At 42.4% G+C, this 15,880-nt stretch overlaps 1 protein-coding gene across 2 annotated transcripts in view; it reads left to right on the forward strand.

The window, feature by feature from the left end:
* Positions 1-15,629, forward strand: part of STX18 (syntaxin 18) — a 58,225-nt gene extending 42,596 nt beyond the window's left edge. Inside the window, exons 6-12 of one of the 2 annotated variants that reach the window (XM_084266702.1) lie at positions 897-1,012; positions 6,104-6,192; positions 11,414-11,472; positions 11,984-12,053; positions 12,618-12,698; positions 13,914-13,996; positions 15,399-15,629. In XM_084266702.1, coding sequence (XP_084122828.1) covers positions 897-1,012; positions 6,104-6,192; positions 11,414-11,472; positions 11,984-12,053; positions 12,618-12,698; positions 13,914-13,996; position 15,399 — 499 coding nt within the window. In that variant the 3' untranslated portion in view covers positions 15,400-15,629. Of the gene's footprint in view, positions 1-896; positions 1,013-6,103; positions 6,193-11,413; positions 11,473-11,983; positions 12,054-12,617; positions 12,699-13,913; positions 14,169-15,398 lie in introns of those variants that run through there. The other variant, XM_084266703.1, reaches the window with a different exon arrangement.
* Positions 15,630-15,880: the final 251 nt, after the last annotated feature.

The following is a 15,880-nucleotide window of genomic DNA, read 5'->3' on the forward strand; positions in this document are numbered from 1 at the left end:
TTTTTTGTTCTTTAGCTTTTTCTAACAGCATAATTGCTAAGCATTTAACTCTCTACAGTGGAGCAGTTACAGAATTCAGACAACCACAGAGTTTTACTAGAAAATACACCTTGCCACTAATCTTAAAGTTTTTTGGTGCCACAGTGAAACATACTTGCCAAATACTTGATATATAATCACTGAATATGCTTCTAACTTTTTCATAGTCTTTGTATGAAAGTTACATAGCAGGGACTTGGATGTGGTGTGTATCTGTCCACTACATATGATTTTTCTTTTCCTGTAACTCTATATGGTCCCTTCTAGACCATTAATCCCAAGGGCCCTTCTAAGAGGTGTGTTGTGTCTTTTGGCAGACAAAGCAATGATCACTGTCATCCTGGTTAAGCTGTTCTCCAAAGCTACTTGAATAAAAATACTCATTTCAGGAGAAAGCTAATTCTGTTGTATTTTCTTGCCTTTTTTAATGATAATCGACAATTGTAGTTACTTCTTGGAAAAAAAGTTAATTCTTGGAGTGGTATTGGCTATTGTTACTAAAAAGAATGTTCTGTATGACCAAAAGGTTGGTCATTTGGTTTGTTTTTAACATATATATATGTAAAAATACATTGGATTTTTTAAAGACAGCTTAATTAAGTGTCTGGGGTTTATGCTGCAGCCTTCAAAATTCTCAATTCTGAATGTATAATGTGTTTTGTTGAGGAGTCCTATCTGTGCTTTCTTTCCTCTTGTAATAATGTTTTGGGGAAAGTTGCTAAGTACATTTAGTATCTTGACTGGGAAATCTTTAACGTGAGGTTTGCAAGACTTAGCTTTAATAATCTGTGGTGGGTCTTGTTCTAGAGAAATCTGACTCTGTAATATGAGTTAAATTATAGCTCTCTTGCTTCTAGGTCCAGACTTGAACCTGAGCAGAGCAACGTGTCCAAATCGCCTCTTTCCCCTGAAAAATCTTCACAGAATCCTGTAGATGATTCTGAAGAAAAACTGTCTGCTGAGGAGAGCAAAGGTAAAAAGGAAACATGGTTACATTTCACTTTTTGTGGCAAGGTCTGTTCAGTAGTGGTTCATTCACAGTACAAGGTCTGTTCCTGTGACTTGCACCTTTTCAGTTTCCACCCTCCCTGAGTTGGTCACGCTTTTGTGAAGCACTCTGTGAGACTGAGTTCACACAGGCTTAAACTTTTTGACATGCTTTTCCCAACCAGCTAAAAATGCCTTATTCCTTGCTGGATTCCTCCTCCTCCTCTCAGTACACTCTGTGTGAACTCTTTCCTGTTTATTTATTAATATGCATCTACTTCTGAGATCTGTCTGATTTTTCTACATTCCTTTCACTGATGGTAAGGAATTGGGAAGTAGCTGGGCAGCTTTCTGGGAACATTGTCTAGTTTTGGAGCACAGAGGCCTTCAGTTGGACACTTCTGCAGCAGGAACTTGAAGGAAACGTATGCTCATAGTGGGGAAGCTACTGGCTGGCCAGATCCAGCAGGTTTGGGAAGTTTCTTCTTTGTAGCATTGAGTTTCCTTGCTGGAAGGATTGCATCTGCTCTTTTAGTGGGCAGGATGTAGCCAGAAGTCCAGAGCTCTGACCCTAGGGTTGTTTTAGCTGGTGCTGTTGTTGACAGAACTTGTGAGCATTGCTTCTGATTCCTTGGTGGCCTGCTTCTGGGGCCAGGGGATGCAACTCCTTTCTCTTCCCTGTTCTGCTCTGTCATGGCATGGGTATGCTGGCTGAGCTCTGCTGCAGAATGCCTTTTGGAGTCACACCACTGTGCAGGTGACTTCAGCTTTCATACCTAAAGAGACATCTTGTTTCCCTGATTCTGGAATTGCTTTCCTTGGGTTGAGTTCTCCTGCGTGTGCTGTCTAGAGGACTCCAAGGTACCCTGTGGTTTACAGCATGAGTGTGTGTGTATATATACACTCTTATATAAATATATATTTATATTTTAGCTTGTTTTTGAGAGAAAGAAACTGGAGCTATGAAATGTGATGATAGTTCTCCATCAAGACAGAAGAAATGCACTGTGTGGCCGTATTATTCTGATCATCAGTTATTGTTTGGTGGGGGTTTTTTTATTAAAATAGTAAAGTTCCTCTGGCTGGTGCCTTTTAGGGCTGTACAAAGGCTGGATTGATGCCAAGTGGGCACTCCATTTCTGGATGGAGACTCTCACACTGAATCCCCTCACAGCGTGCGGATGGTCTCATTTTCTGATCCGGCACTGCTTATCTTCCTAGCCAGTGTGTACTTCTGCAGCCCTATCAGTGTGGGTTTTTTCCCCCTCCTGGCACTGCATTTATTGTAAGAAGTAAAGGTTCTGATTATGTGTCGTTTCTAGTGCTTACTACCTTTTTATGGTATGTCTTGAGCGCTGCAGCACCCAGGCACAGAGATGAGTTTCACCTTCCGGCGTTATCAGTGTTTCGCAGCTGTGAGCTAGTGCCAGCAGAGGAGCAGCTGCATAGTAGCATCTTCATTGCCCTCTGCTCTCTCCTTGTTCCTGAATGGCTCTGCAGTCTCTGGCAGTGTGCACTCCCACCACATAGTGTCATTGCAATTTTCAGCTTCAAAAATCCACGCCACACCGTGGAGAACACTGCTCCTTGGTTGCCTTGGACACAGCAAAGAGCTGCAATAAAAAGAAATGAAGCCTTGTTTATTGCACACTAATTTTGATTACTTCAATTTCCATTTCTATTAATTTATACTTTATTTTAATAAGAAAGTAGGGGTCCTGTCACCTAAGTGATGCTGATGCAGCACTTATAAGGGATTGCTGACTAGTCTTTGAGAAAAATATGAAACTTGTATGTCTAAATAAATCTGTTGGAAGCAGATCATAGATGCACACAACCTGTGGTTCCTCACATAAGGGTAAGTGTTAGTTGCTGCTGCTTATAGAAATCAGCCTTGTGACTTCACTGGTAGGTGGTTGTTGAAGCATGGGAATAGCATATGAAGGAGATGACTAGGAAACAAGCTCTGTTTAAACCTTGCAGCCTTTGAAGGTTTTAGTTTTGTTGTTGTTTCTTTTAAAGTAACTTTACAATTTTTTAAGAAACTGGAGAAATTAATGCATTTATAAATAAACTGTTTCATCCTCAGCATATTAGTGGTTTAAAGAATGGTGATCATTTGTGTTTATGAATTAGTCATCACCAGTGTGCCTAGAGTCCCATGGGTTAGATACCTCAGCTGTAAAGAGCTCTTCTGAGAGCACCTTGTGCTCCTGTCCTTAACTTGAACATCATGATGACCAGCTGAACATCCCACTTGGCATGCTGAAGCATAACTTGGGTTTTGTCTGGGACTTTTTTTGTTAGAAACCAAAGCAAAATTTGATCACTTTTGTTCTGAGGCAAAGCACCTGTTTACATTAGAATTATACTGGACATGCCTCATGGTAGGAAAATAGTCTCTCTGGAGATTGCTTTTATATGCTGACACTATTTATTTGCATATTACAAAGTTGACATTTAGTTTATGGAAATAAATGTAAATAATGAGTAGCTTTTGAACTGGTACACATGCTTAGCAGCTGTCTCCTTTCAGCATGGAACAGGGTTTGGAGGATTTGATCATGACTTTGTATCTCTGTCATGCATTAGCTACTTCTCTATCTGCAAGAGAAATGCAGTTTGGCTTTCACTGGATGAATTGTAGACAAGCATTAATGTCAGCTCCATGAAAGCTGCAGAACAACTTCCCCAGTAGCCAGAAATGTGCTGCAGTGACAGGAAGAGCCCTGGGGAGATACGTGCTTCTTGCTTACCTCTTACAATAAGTCTATTTGCTTATTAGCAATCACATTGGATACAGGTGCTGTGTTTTTTAACAGTGTGTGAGACTAATTGGTTCCTCTGGGGTAAAATAGGAATATATTCTTTATTTTTTTCTAGGCTCCATAAACTAATTATCTTCTTTTCTTTGAATCAGTAAATAATTCATTATAATTCTGATATAATGTTAATACATTGATTGCCTAAACAAGTTTTGTGTTTCTGTGAAATAGGATGTCATCAGTATTTCAACTCCAGTTGAATCCTTTTTCTAAACAATCTTTAAAATGTTAAAGTCCAACTCTGGGATCCCCATCACAAGACAGACATGGAGCTCTTGGAAAGAGTCCAGAGGAGGGCCATGAAGATGGAGAGGGCTGGAGCACCTCCCCTGTGAAGACAGGCGGAGAGAGTTGGGATTGTTCAGCCTGGAGAAGAGAAGGCTCCAGGGAGACCTTATAGCAGCCTGCCAGTACATGAAGGGGTACAGGAAAGATGGAGAGGGGCTGTTTACAAGGGCACGGAGTGATAGGACAAGGGGGATGGCTTTAAGTTGGAGTAGGGTAGATTTAGATCAGATACTAGGAATAAAGTCTTCACTCTGAGGGTGGTGAGGCCCTGGCACAGGCTGCCCAGAGCAGCTGTGACTGCCCCTCTCTTGCAGTGTCCAAGGCCAGGTTGGATGGGGCTTTGGACAACTTGAGGTAATGGAGGGTGTCCCTGCTTATGGCAGGGGGGCTGGGACTAGATGATCTTGGAGGTCCCTTCCAACCCAAACCATTCTAGGGTTCTATAATATTCTTGGTTTTATTTCTTATTTGCAAGAGAAAACAGATCTCTGGTTGGTTGGTTGGTTTTGGTGGTTGGTTTTGTTTGATTGGTTTGGTTTTTGTTGGTGTGGGTTTTTTTGTTGTTTTGGTTTGGTTTTTTAATTTAGTATATTCCTTATCCACACTCCTCATTTGTAATGTCAGTTTGTACATCCTGGTTTGGTTGGTGGGGAACAACAATTATAAAGGAGACATACACAACAATACTCACCAATAATATTTCTCTTTCAAGAGTTTTCACAAATGTTATAGTGAAGGTTAAAGGGGAAAATTTCTCCTTATAATCCTCTTCATATATTTGTGTGTAAACAAGACTATTCCTTTCAAAGGCTGCCCAGGATGTGTCAGAGTCTGAATGACAGGGCTGCTTAAGCAATTGTAAAGAAATTGATTTAGAAGGTTGTAACAGGCAAATGCTAATATTTACAAATCTCTGAAAGATGGACTGGGATAAATAGGAAGTCTGAAATCTATGAAAACTGAAACCTAAATCTTTCTGTGTTCTAAGTTGTAAACTGCATCTGATAAGTCAAAGTAGGTGCAGCCTTGGTCTGCTGTGGGGTGGTATGGATCTCTCTGTTGGGTTTTGTCAGGATGTCACAGCCAGTGGGGAGAAGAGGCCTTCTGAAGAATGCAGTCCAGTCGTTAGGGTGTTAAACACCGATGCCAGAGCAGCTTCAGAAACAGTAGGTTCCTGTAGCAGAGGGTTTTTTTCCTTTCCCATTCTTGCCTATAATCAGAAGTCTGTAATTAAGCCTAAAAATAAATCTTGCAGAAGGGAATGTCCCAGAAATAGCCATTCAAGATCCTTTATGCCCAACTCCTGCTAAGATTTCTGCAGATGATTATCTTTCATCAGAGGGGAAGTACTGTTGAAATCAATGAAGCAGCTACTGATGTGCAAGGGTGAGTTTGCAGGATCAGCTCTGATTCCTGCCCTATGCTGGAAGACCCCATGCACAGTGTGCTGCAGGATTTCCACTCTAATACACACTTTGAGCAGCGTGAGGAAATCGAGTTTCTCCTGTGAATTTTGAGGTTCTGGCTTTACTTTTAGGAATGAGGAGCTGGTAGCTCTGTCAAGTCTCATTGGAAAATAATAGTTTGTAGACTGTCATTTTGAAAACTCTGTTTTCTGTGAAGAGACAAATGCTGCAGTAGTTTGTGCTGATCAGGTCTGAGTGCATTGAGAGTTGTTGCCCATCCTTCACTTGTCAGTATTTGTGCAGCTCCTGGGAGTTCACAAAATTAAACTTGTGAACAAGTGAACACATTATGGACAACTTGTGGACAAGTTGACTCTTGTCCCAGTTCCTAAGTTTAGGGCTACTGGTGTAATTTTGTGCTGTAAATAATGGGTGAATCTCTGTTAATGGCAATTGAGATACAACTATTTCATTGGGGTGCTGAAAAGGATGAAGAGTTACTTAACCTCAATACTTGGTGTCCTGCATTGTCTCAAGTGTTTGCTGGTTCTTTTACAGACAGGAATCAGCCTGAAGCCCAAAGTAACCTTGGATTATGGGGGGATGGCAAAGGTGAAGATGAGCTATCACCTGAAGAAATACAAATGGTGAGTGTGTCTTGTGCCTTAGCATCCATTTTATTACATTTTCTCCTGTATTCACGTGTGTTCAAAAAGTACAGATTCACCCAAATTCATTTTCAACTTCCATGTTATTCAGAATAATGCTATGACAAGATACACCTTTACCAGATGGCTTCCTGGTTCTTCTGGTAGCAGATAATATTTAAAGTTGCTACAAAATACTGAGGTGGAACCATGACATTAGCCACAACTCTATTTCAACAACTGAAATTAAAATTGGGTTTTAAAATTACAATTATGAATATTTTTTTTTAGTTGGGGAAACAATAGAAGTCAAGGCAACATCAGAACAAGCACGATGAGACTTCTGAAAGAATAAATAGTTAGATTTATTCTTAAATATAAATGCCTTAAATAGTGTATTTCAGTATAACTGTGAAGTTATACTTAATTTTATTCCTTTTTTAAAAAAAAAAGTATCAAATTCATGTTGGTTTACTAGAAGGAACAGCTACAAGCTTTCTGTCACCACAGAGTGTGATGAATTTTACCTTTTCTGCATCCCCCTGTCACCAGCCTGGCCATCCAGTTCTGCTTCCCATTGAACTGATGCAGGAGGAAATAGGCATGATTTCTGACTACTCTTACACTTTGTGGCACTCCTAACATTGATTGCTTTGAACATGGTTCAGGATTCTTAGGCAGCCTCTCTCCATGAGCACACACTGCCTTGTTTTATATAAAGGAAGCAAAACTGATTTACAGCTGCTCAGTAGACACACAGATCTCTGAGCGGTGAGCACATGGTGAGCTTTGCTAAGGCCAAGGGCTGCTGCAGCCTGAGTGTGTGAAGCTTCCTTGGCAGTGACTAGAGATGTTCCCAAACACAAGCTGCATCACCCTTCCCATCAGAGATGAGTAAGTTGTGCATAATTCTGGTGTGGTTTGTCAAAGAGAAAAGGTTCTTCAGAGGCTGAGCTTGATGCTCTCATGCTGTTCTCAGGTGCCAGTCTGGAATCTAAAGGCTTATTCCTGCTTAATGCTTTCTTTTAAAGGAGAATTCTTTACATATTTTCAGTCTTCTGTGTTTAGGCACAGTATTATGAGCCCCCTTGCTGCAAGCTCCCAGAGGACTGGGAGGAAAGGAGCATTGGAGGTGGTGCCTCTGCCAGGGTTTACTAACAACTGGCTACTAAATGTTGGATTGCTTTTTGTAGGCCTCCCATTGTAATGAAGTTTTAAACATGTTACATCCCTTACCATGGTGCTTTGGGAATAAATACATTTCTTTTTCATGAAATCCTTTTATACAAAGAAAGAGAAAAATCTGTCTTCATAGTTTAATGCTTTAAATATTCCCAGACTCCTAAATCTCCTAATCTGCTGCTTATTCCACATTTGGGCAGCTCTTCCTAGGAGAGAGCCAAGAGATATTTTGAAAAAAATCCATTATTCCTCTTGGTCCATTCAGAGCTCTCCTGCCCTACACTCTTCTTAATTACTTTTTTCCTGGGTTTACACTGATTTACTGAGGTTGTACTTCCCATGAGAAGGGGTGTAAAAATAACACTGATGCTCCAAATTACACTTTCAGCTCAGGCTGTAGTATGTCCTCATTCTTAGCTTGCACAGTTCTGCCTAGAGTTTACAAGAAAATTTATAGTGTGGAACAGTGCCTTGGTGTCAGTGCCATGATTAAGCCTAGAAAAATGACTTTGTGCTGCAAATTTACATCTCAGCTTTATCATTCTGCTCTGTGGGAAAAGAGAGACAAATTTACTACTCTGTTTAGAGAAGCTGAAAATGAAAAAGCTACCAAAATCAAAATAACAACACACCTTGAAGTCCTGTCTGTATAAACACACTGATATATTTTCACTGCTCTTGTGCCATATTTATTCTTAAATTTCCCCATGTGAATTTCCATTTAAAATGTGGTTTTGTTCTGTCCTCTCAGAGCTTGTGCTTTAGTACTGACACTAGGAAACTAGAGTTGAAAAAAAGGCTACAAAGAGGAGCCACCACCAGAACAGCCTCCTCTCTGCTTGCAATTTATTCTGTGTTTTGGAGAAAGCTGGTTCTGAGCTGGGTGTCTGAATCCCCTGTTGGGTTTTGTTGTGGTTCTGATCTTTCCCAGAGCTGTTCCCTCCTGTTGTCCCTCACTGCAGGCTGGCAGTACTGTCACCGGGAGTCAGGGCTGGCTGTTCCCTCAGCTGCTGCTCACAGTGTGAATCTATGCTTCTGGCAGTGTCATGGAGAAATCCAGGCTTGCTTTCTACCTCTCCTAAGAATTAAGAAGCATCACTTATGTCTGCATCATGCCTTGGAAGGAGTCAGTGTTCATTAGGATTAAAGGACAAGTGAGTCAGCATCCACGCTGATGGTTTCTAGCTACAGTCAGTGCTGCCCACTCAGGGTCATTCCTTGTCAGGCCACTGTGTGACCTTAGCTAATTTCCCAAGGCTAGGGATGTATGTGGCAACATACAGCAAAGCTGCTCTTTCAGTGCATTTTTGAGGAAGCTTAGAGCTAAGAGCTGGCCTTTCTTAGTAAACGTTGGGTACAATTTCAGCCTTTACAGTCTTGAAAGCCACTGGATCCAGCAGTCTATTTTCAGGTATACCTGGGTACTGGCTGTAAAACCAGGTGTAACTGGGAAGTAGTTTGAGTATTTGAATGTGTGTTGCTTTTTGCACTGCTCACCTAAATCCTTCATAACAACTTGGCAGTATCTAGTAACATCATTGTGCTCTTAAAGCAGCAATCAGAGACCTTTACAAGCATGTAACAAATCCCTGCAGCTTTAGTGCCAGTGAGTAACTTCTCTTGTGCTTTATGTTTGATGTCACAGAGGAACATTTGATTTGTGAAGCAAGGACCAACTGCTCTTAAGTTACTCAGCAAATCCAGCAGCGCTCAGAAGAGGGTTCTTACAGCTTAGGAACCGGGGTGTTGGTTTTAAATTGGAATGTGTGGTGTCAAGTCATACCTGCAGCTCTCAGTCATGGTTCCACAATCCTTCCTGTGGGGAAAAATAATAAATTAAAGCCCTGCCACAGTGCCACAGCAGCAATTTCTGCCAGTATTTTACCCACAGGAGAGGGCTTTTACATCGTTCATAATGGTTGCAGGCTATTGTATGATTTGCACAATAAATTTCAGTGTATAACCCTGAGCACAGGTATATTAATGGGTTTTATAGTTACTCTGAGTGATGTCTTGTGACATTGAGTGGGGAGAAAAATCTGGCTCTGCTGTTTGAGTTGTGAAAAATCTAATTTCCCCTGACTTTACCTTTCTTTTTCTTTTGGTCTTAAATTCAGGTACAGTACATGTAATGACTTAGCTCATGGGATAACAAAAAAGAGCCATAATTTCTTCTGTGCATTAGATTTTTAGCCATACCTTAGGCAGTTTGTCACTTTAGTAGCAGAACTGTTATAAAAGTGGCTACTTTAGTAATCCATAAATCGTTGAGCTATACTGATGGCTGGGGTTGGGTTTATGTTCCCATCATGTCAATCCCTTTGTGACACACTGGGATATGATGTGTTCTGTGCTCTAACCTTTTGTTCAATTGACTGTTTTAGCTATGATTTCACATTGCAAAGATCATTTAGCAGTTTAACAGGCGATCTGTGCCAGTGGAGGGTTTTAAATATCAAAGGCACGTTTGAAAGCATACTTTCTCAAGTGGATTTGTGCTATTTGTCAGGGATTAACATCATTCACTGCTGCCTTATTGAAAATTTGCCTCCTAAATTAGTTATCATCTCAGTTTTCCTACGGCAGCGAAATCAGGGGTTTTACATGTTGGGTATCTGTGCAGAAACACTTATCCTTAGGGAAGCCAGAGAAACAATTACAGCCTGTTGGCCCCATTTGGTCACTTAGGGACTGACCAGCTGACTCAGTGCCCAGTCTGGTGGCTGTCTCATTGCTGTGTCCTATGGCTTCGTCCTGAGGAGACACACGGTGCTGTGAGTGTAGAGGAGTGTGGGGATGTAACACCTTTGACCGTACTGTGAAGTCCCTGTCGCTGTATTAGTCGATTACAGTTTAACAACTGCTCTGTAGCAGGAGACTGCAGGAAGCAGTGATGGTGTCTGAACGTGTTGTAACACTTGTCCTTGTCTAACAAAACCACTGGATCTGTAGGGTGGAACTCAGGGGGACTCCAGGGACCTGTGCAGTATGTTCCTCTCTGTTCCCCCTTAACCCGTGGGGCTGGGCTCCTTCCCTGAGGCCACAGTGATGGTGACAGTTCCCAACAGCTCCCACTATCCCTCCCTGCCCCTTCCTCCATGATTTTGGACTCTCTGGAGCCCTTTGACCAAGGAGACAAAGCTGTTCTTGCCAGTTGGGTAGATAGCAGACCTCTAGTACAAAACCAAATCTGTAATTTAAAAGAAATAATTTTTGTATAACCACATGGACCAGGTCTTCCCAGCTTTGTGAGAAAAGCACACAGATGAGTCCGTTGTGGGTGTAGCTGTTACCGGGGCTTCAGGCGAGTACTGGGTGCAGCTTTGGGTGCCACAGTACAACAGGGACACAGAAATATTATAGAGTGTCCAGAGGAGGGCAGTGAGGATGGTGAAGGGTCTGGAGGTGAAGTCTTACAAGGAGAGGCTGAAGTCCCTTTTCCTCTATGAACTCTTCTGTTTATGCTTGCATTTTGAAAAAAGTAGTGCTAAAATAAAAGTCTATTTAAATAATAGTTTAATTGACTGCTCAGGGGCTTTAATGGCTGAGGTCTGCTGGAATAACTAATGCCAATGCATTTGTGAAGTACTAGATGGGAAAAGATTTCATACTGTGGCAAGATCTAGAAGCTCTTAACTTCGTGTCATGGGCAGCACATGGATAATGTGAACGACATCACAGAGAGAACTGTGGGTTTACACAAGCATGAGACCTTCCCCCACTCCTGATTTCTAAAATAATAAAAAGGTCAGATTTCAGCCACTGTATTTTTCCTTATTGCAAAGTAAACTGAGAAAAATCTTCAGGTAATTTTGGGGCTTGTGTCATTACTGGGGAGTCGACGTGCCACAGGGGTTACAAATAAGCAGATTTTATTGTTTGTTCAGGCCAGTGTTAGTAATTCTTGAAGATCTTTTTAGTTGAGACGTGGTAAATGGATAGTGAGGAAGGGTGGAAGTTGGCTGGTCTGGGGTGGGGTTGAATGAGGTTCCCTGAGTCCAAGTATGTGAACTCAATGGCTGTTATTTCCTTCCTCCAGTTTGAACAGGAGAACCAGAGACTCGTTGGTGAAATGAACAATCTCTTCGATGAAGTCAGGTAAGAGTTTTCTGTTACTTGTCAGACTGATGCCTGTGCTGGGCCCATAAACCCTGACAACACCCACACGCAGCCAGTCTGCCTCGGGGCACCTGGCTGTGTGAGTTGTAGCCGTGTGTTGGAAGGAGGGATGGAGCACAAGTGCCTGGTAAATGAGCTGTAGGAGGTCACACATTGTGCTGTCCCTGGTGTAAGGAGTGGTTCTGGGTGACACACGACTACCCACAGCAGTGCCAGGTACAGGTGGAAGGCTTCTGCCCTGGCTCACTCACTGAAATTTTTGTAAGATGAAGGTTTTGGTTGGCATTGTGCTGTCTGCTGGGTGCGGGGAGCCCTCGCAGTGAGGGACACTGCAGGCAGCACCCTGCCCAGCACTTCACTGGGTGCTGGTCAGGGGAGCTAACAACATAGCTGTGCCTTTCCAGTAGCTTGGTGCTGGCAGAGTCTGGATCGGTGGGAGCAAGACGTGTCTGCACTAGTTTCTAATGGAGTGTGTCTGTTCTTCACCTAGGCAAATTGAAGGAAAAGTGGTGGAAATCTCCAGATTACAAGAAATATTCACTGAGAAGGTCTTGCAACAGGTCTGTATAACTTAACTTAATACTACAGCTGCCAGTACAGCTTGAAGCTTTTCATGGGGGTGTTTTGGTCTTGTTTGCAAGATGTAAACAGGGGATTAAGGGATCTTTGATGCAAATGTGAAGGGAAAGATTCTGGGTTTCTTTTCAAATGCAAAATCAAAATACTTATGATTGTTACTTACCAGCATGTACTGGAAATGGAAAGTGCAACATCTGTGTCAGGGATCCCCACTGCCTTGGAATCAGTGTCCAGTTAAATGTGTTCTTTAATGGCATCTCCTCCAGAGTTGGTGGCAGCTATTTGGGAAAAGCTGGCATAACTTAGCTTGGATTAAATTCTCCATAAATAGGAGACTTCCTCTAGATCTCAGGGGTCTCCATTCAGGCTCACAGAACCTCAGGTAAAGCAATGACAGGTTCATTGCCTCTAGACCTTTTGCATCATTGAAACCAAGATGTTTGTAATACCAAATTTGATTTTATTTTTGGAGTCCTGCTTGTTCCCCAGTCCTTAGGGGTGTTTTCCCCTAATACTCATCTCTGTTTCCCCATTTGGTTTAACAGGAAACCGATATTGACAATATCCACCAATTAGTAGTGGGTGCAACAGAGAATATCAAAGAAGGCAACGAGGACATACGAGAGGTAATGTTTCTGAGCTGTCTGCTGAACTCCCCTGTTCCCCTTAATGCTCAGCTTTGCCCAGGTGTTGCTTTCAGCAGCACAGGGTGCTCACCCACTGTGCAGGCAGGTGCTGCGTGTGTTGGGGTGACAGCTCGTGGTGCTTCTCTCCGGGCCGTGACGTGAATAGCTGCACAGGCCTGCAGAAAGCTACTTGGCCTCAGCTGCTTTTGAGATGTGAGGGTTGCCTGGGCTGTGTTTAAGCACCTCTGAAGTTTGTCTAAAAGCCAAGGGGGCTGGGGGAGAATTTGCAGTAAGTAAAGACAGCGCTGAAAGGAGGCAAGTGCTGAGCAGAGGCTCTTCACCGTGCTGACTGCAGAGCACATGCTCCTAGTAAACAAACCCCTCCCCTTGTCTGACTGATTGGAGCAAAGATGCTTTCTTTCAGTAACTGAGATTTCAATAAAAACAGAGTTCCTAATTTGGGCTACTGAGTAAGAGGCTCATTCTTATTTTTTCTCCCTCCTGAGAGCAGAGAGTGTGTAACACAGGAGAGAGCTGCTGCTCTCCTCCTGACAAGTGCCATGAACTGAGGTTACTTTTGCTTTGTTTCTCATGTTTGTGGGTGGAACAAAGGTTCCTAAACCACTCTGAGAAACAGGGGAGAAAGGTGATAGATACAAAACTTCATCACTTGGATTGTTTGTATCGTGTGTCTGTTCCACCTGTAAATCTGAAAAAATGAGAGAAAAACAGGTCCCTTGCTTTTGTTGGTCTCAATTAGGGGAAGAAGAATCCCCCCCAAAATACTTGCTGTACTCACCCCTTGCTCCGAGACTGAAAGATGTGATTGACAGTCCTACCTCCAGAAAGTTGTCGGGTTTGGGGGCTTTTGGTTTTTTTTTTGAAGTCAGATGTTTACTAGAATGATGGAGGCCTGGTTATTTCTAATGGCAGAATTTCACTGCTGACCTTGGGGATGTACATTTTGATGGATTTTCATGTTTTCAGCATGTTTCCATTGTGTTGCATTTCTTAAAATGAGCAATTCTAAGATTCTGAGAGGAACTTTAGTGTGATAAACCTGAAGAGATGCAGCCACCCTGACCTGCCTTCACCTGAAGGGAGCAGCAGGGTTTGTTATTTTGGGGGAGGGCACAGGCAATCCTGGGTTGCCAGTAATGCAATTCTACCCTGTGTTTACTGGTGATGGTAACAGAGATAACCTTTTCCTTGCAGGCCATCAAAAACAATGCTGGATTTAGAGTATGGATCCTCTTCTTCCTTGTGATGTGTTCATTCTCCTTGCTTTTCCTGGACTGGTATGATAATTGATTAAAGATACAGTATTGCCTACATGATTTGGCTGTGGAACTCTTGACTCCTTGTCCCGTGGAGCCGGGTCTGTGCCATACTTGTGTGTGTTGTGCATCTTTCCACACCGTTACGATGGAAATATTTTCCAGGGAATAAGCATGTGTACATAGCATTCATTTAAAATCCCTTTATCAGACATCAAATAACTCTTAAGCCTGCAAAGAACACAGAAACCTTTGAAAGAGCTGGTAGGAAAGCTGGAGCAGAGCTGGCAGAATCGGGTGGTTTTATCAGTGACCCCCACACCTCCGGCGGTTCCAGCGCGGCTCCCGGCGTGCGGACAGGATGAAGAGAAAACTCTGACTGTGCAACAGCATCTACACTGTCTCAGGCTTTTATTTAATCATACCACTTCAGTACATAGTGATCATTTTGCACATGTATGACCTCTACTTCTAATCCTTTGAAACTACTCGAGTCAGAGATCAGGTTGATTTAATAATAATGATGATAAGTCAACTAAAGAGGTTTACCTCTAGGTGAGAAGAGAGAGTACAACACAAACAGATTGTGCAGTGAAACATGTTCTGGGATGTTGGAACAAAGCCAAAGGATAGACAATATTAAAGCCAAAATCTTCAGTATGAAAATTGGGAGCAATTTGTTAGCTAAAAAAACCCACCCCTAGTCTCAAACGCAACTGTAGATCAGAACCAGTAACTGCCCTCCTGTGAAACCAGAGGAGAAAATGGTTTTGACTTCAAGAAGCATAAGCAACTCTTTCAGCTCATAAAGCTCAGTATTCCTAATGCTTAGTGTTAGAAGAGAAGGAAGAAAGGTGTTTCCTAGCAGTAGTTGCTCACGCATGGGAGTTTCTATTGCCCTAAATTTACAGGGAGGAGATGTATTGAGTGATTTGTATCTAAGGCAGTCTCGGGGAACAGATCTTTCAACCTTTAAAATCTGTAAACATGTTGATATCAAAGTGAGTGTTCTGCTCTCTCCCCTCTGAAGTGTGTATTTTTCAACACACCAAGCAGCAGCGTCCTCATTCCTTACTGGGCACAGTGGAAATGTCAGAAGTTGCGTGTGCATTAGTTACATTCAGTAAGGCGTGTGCCTGGCAGGAGATGCAAACATGGTCTGTTCTGAGTGTCTCAACGTCATCTTGAACTTCTTAAACACAAAGGAAAATTTGGCACATCATAACTTATTGCTTTTTATGCATTCCACATACCACGCTGATGTCATGAAAAGCCTTCCACAGCTCTTCCTGAGCAACGCACACTTTGTAGCAAACCTAGAGAGTGAAGTAGTAACAGTTGTTTTGACCATCTTGTTGATAAGGAGCAATTCTGCCAGAGAAGAAATAAAAGTGGAGCTGTGACCATGTTTGTTCTTCTGCAGAGCCTGAGACAACAGCCCCTGGGGCTGGTTCCCCTTCAGTTCTGCACAGCCTCTGTCACCACAAAGGGAACTTTTGACATGTCCACTGCACCTCCTCCCATTCAAGTCACAGGAGCTGCTTCACGCACTTACTTTGTTAAATTAATGTCTTTTGTAATGTGTATTTAAGATTTATATTAAAACTGAAACCATGGTTTCACACAAAGACCAGATAAGTTTGTAATTGTGATGTTCCTCTCCCCTCCCACACCACACATAAACAAACAGCCCCACTCCTCAGTGAGTTTCATGTGTAGCCTGCAACCAGCCAGCTCATTTCGCTAACGTGTTAGCTACAGGGTCATTTGTGCTGCTGTGTGGTTTATAAGTCTCAAACTGCAAATCCTATGCAAACTGAAAGCTCTTCCCAAGTACTAAAAAGGGAAAATGTTAATGTAATAGAAAGAGAAAATTTAGACAGAGACTCCCTCAGCTGTATCCAA

This window comes from Gallinula chloropus (assembly GCF_964237585.1).
Source record: "Gallinula chloropus genome assembly, chromosome: 7".
NCBI classification, from domain to species: domain Eukaryota; kingdom Metazoa; phylum Chordata; class Aves; order Gruiformes; family Rallidae; genus Gallinula; species Gallinula chloropus.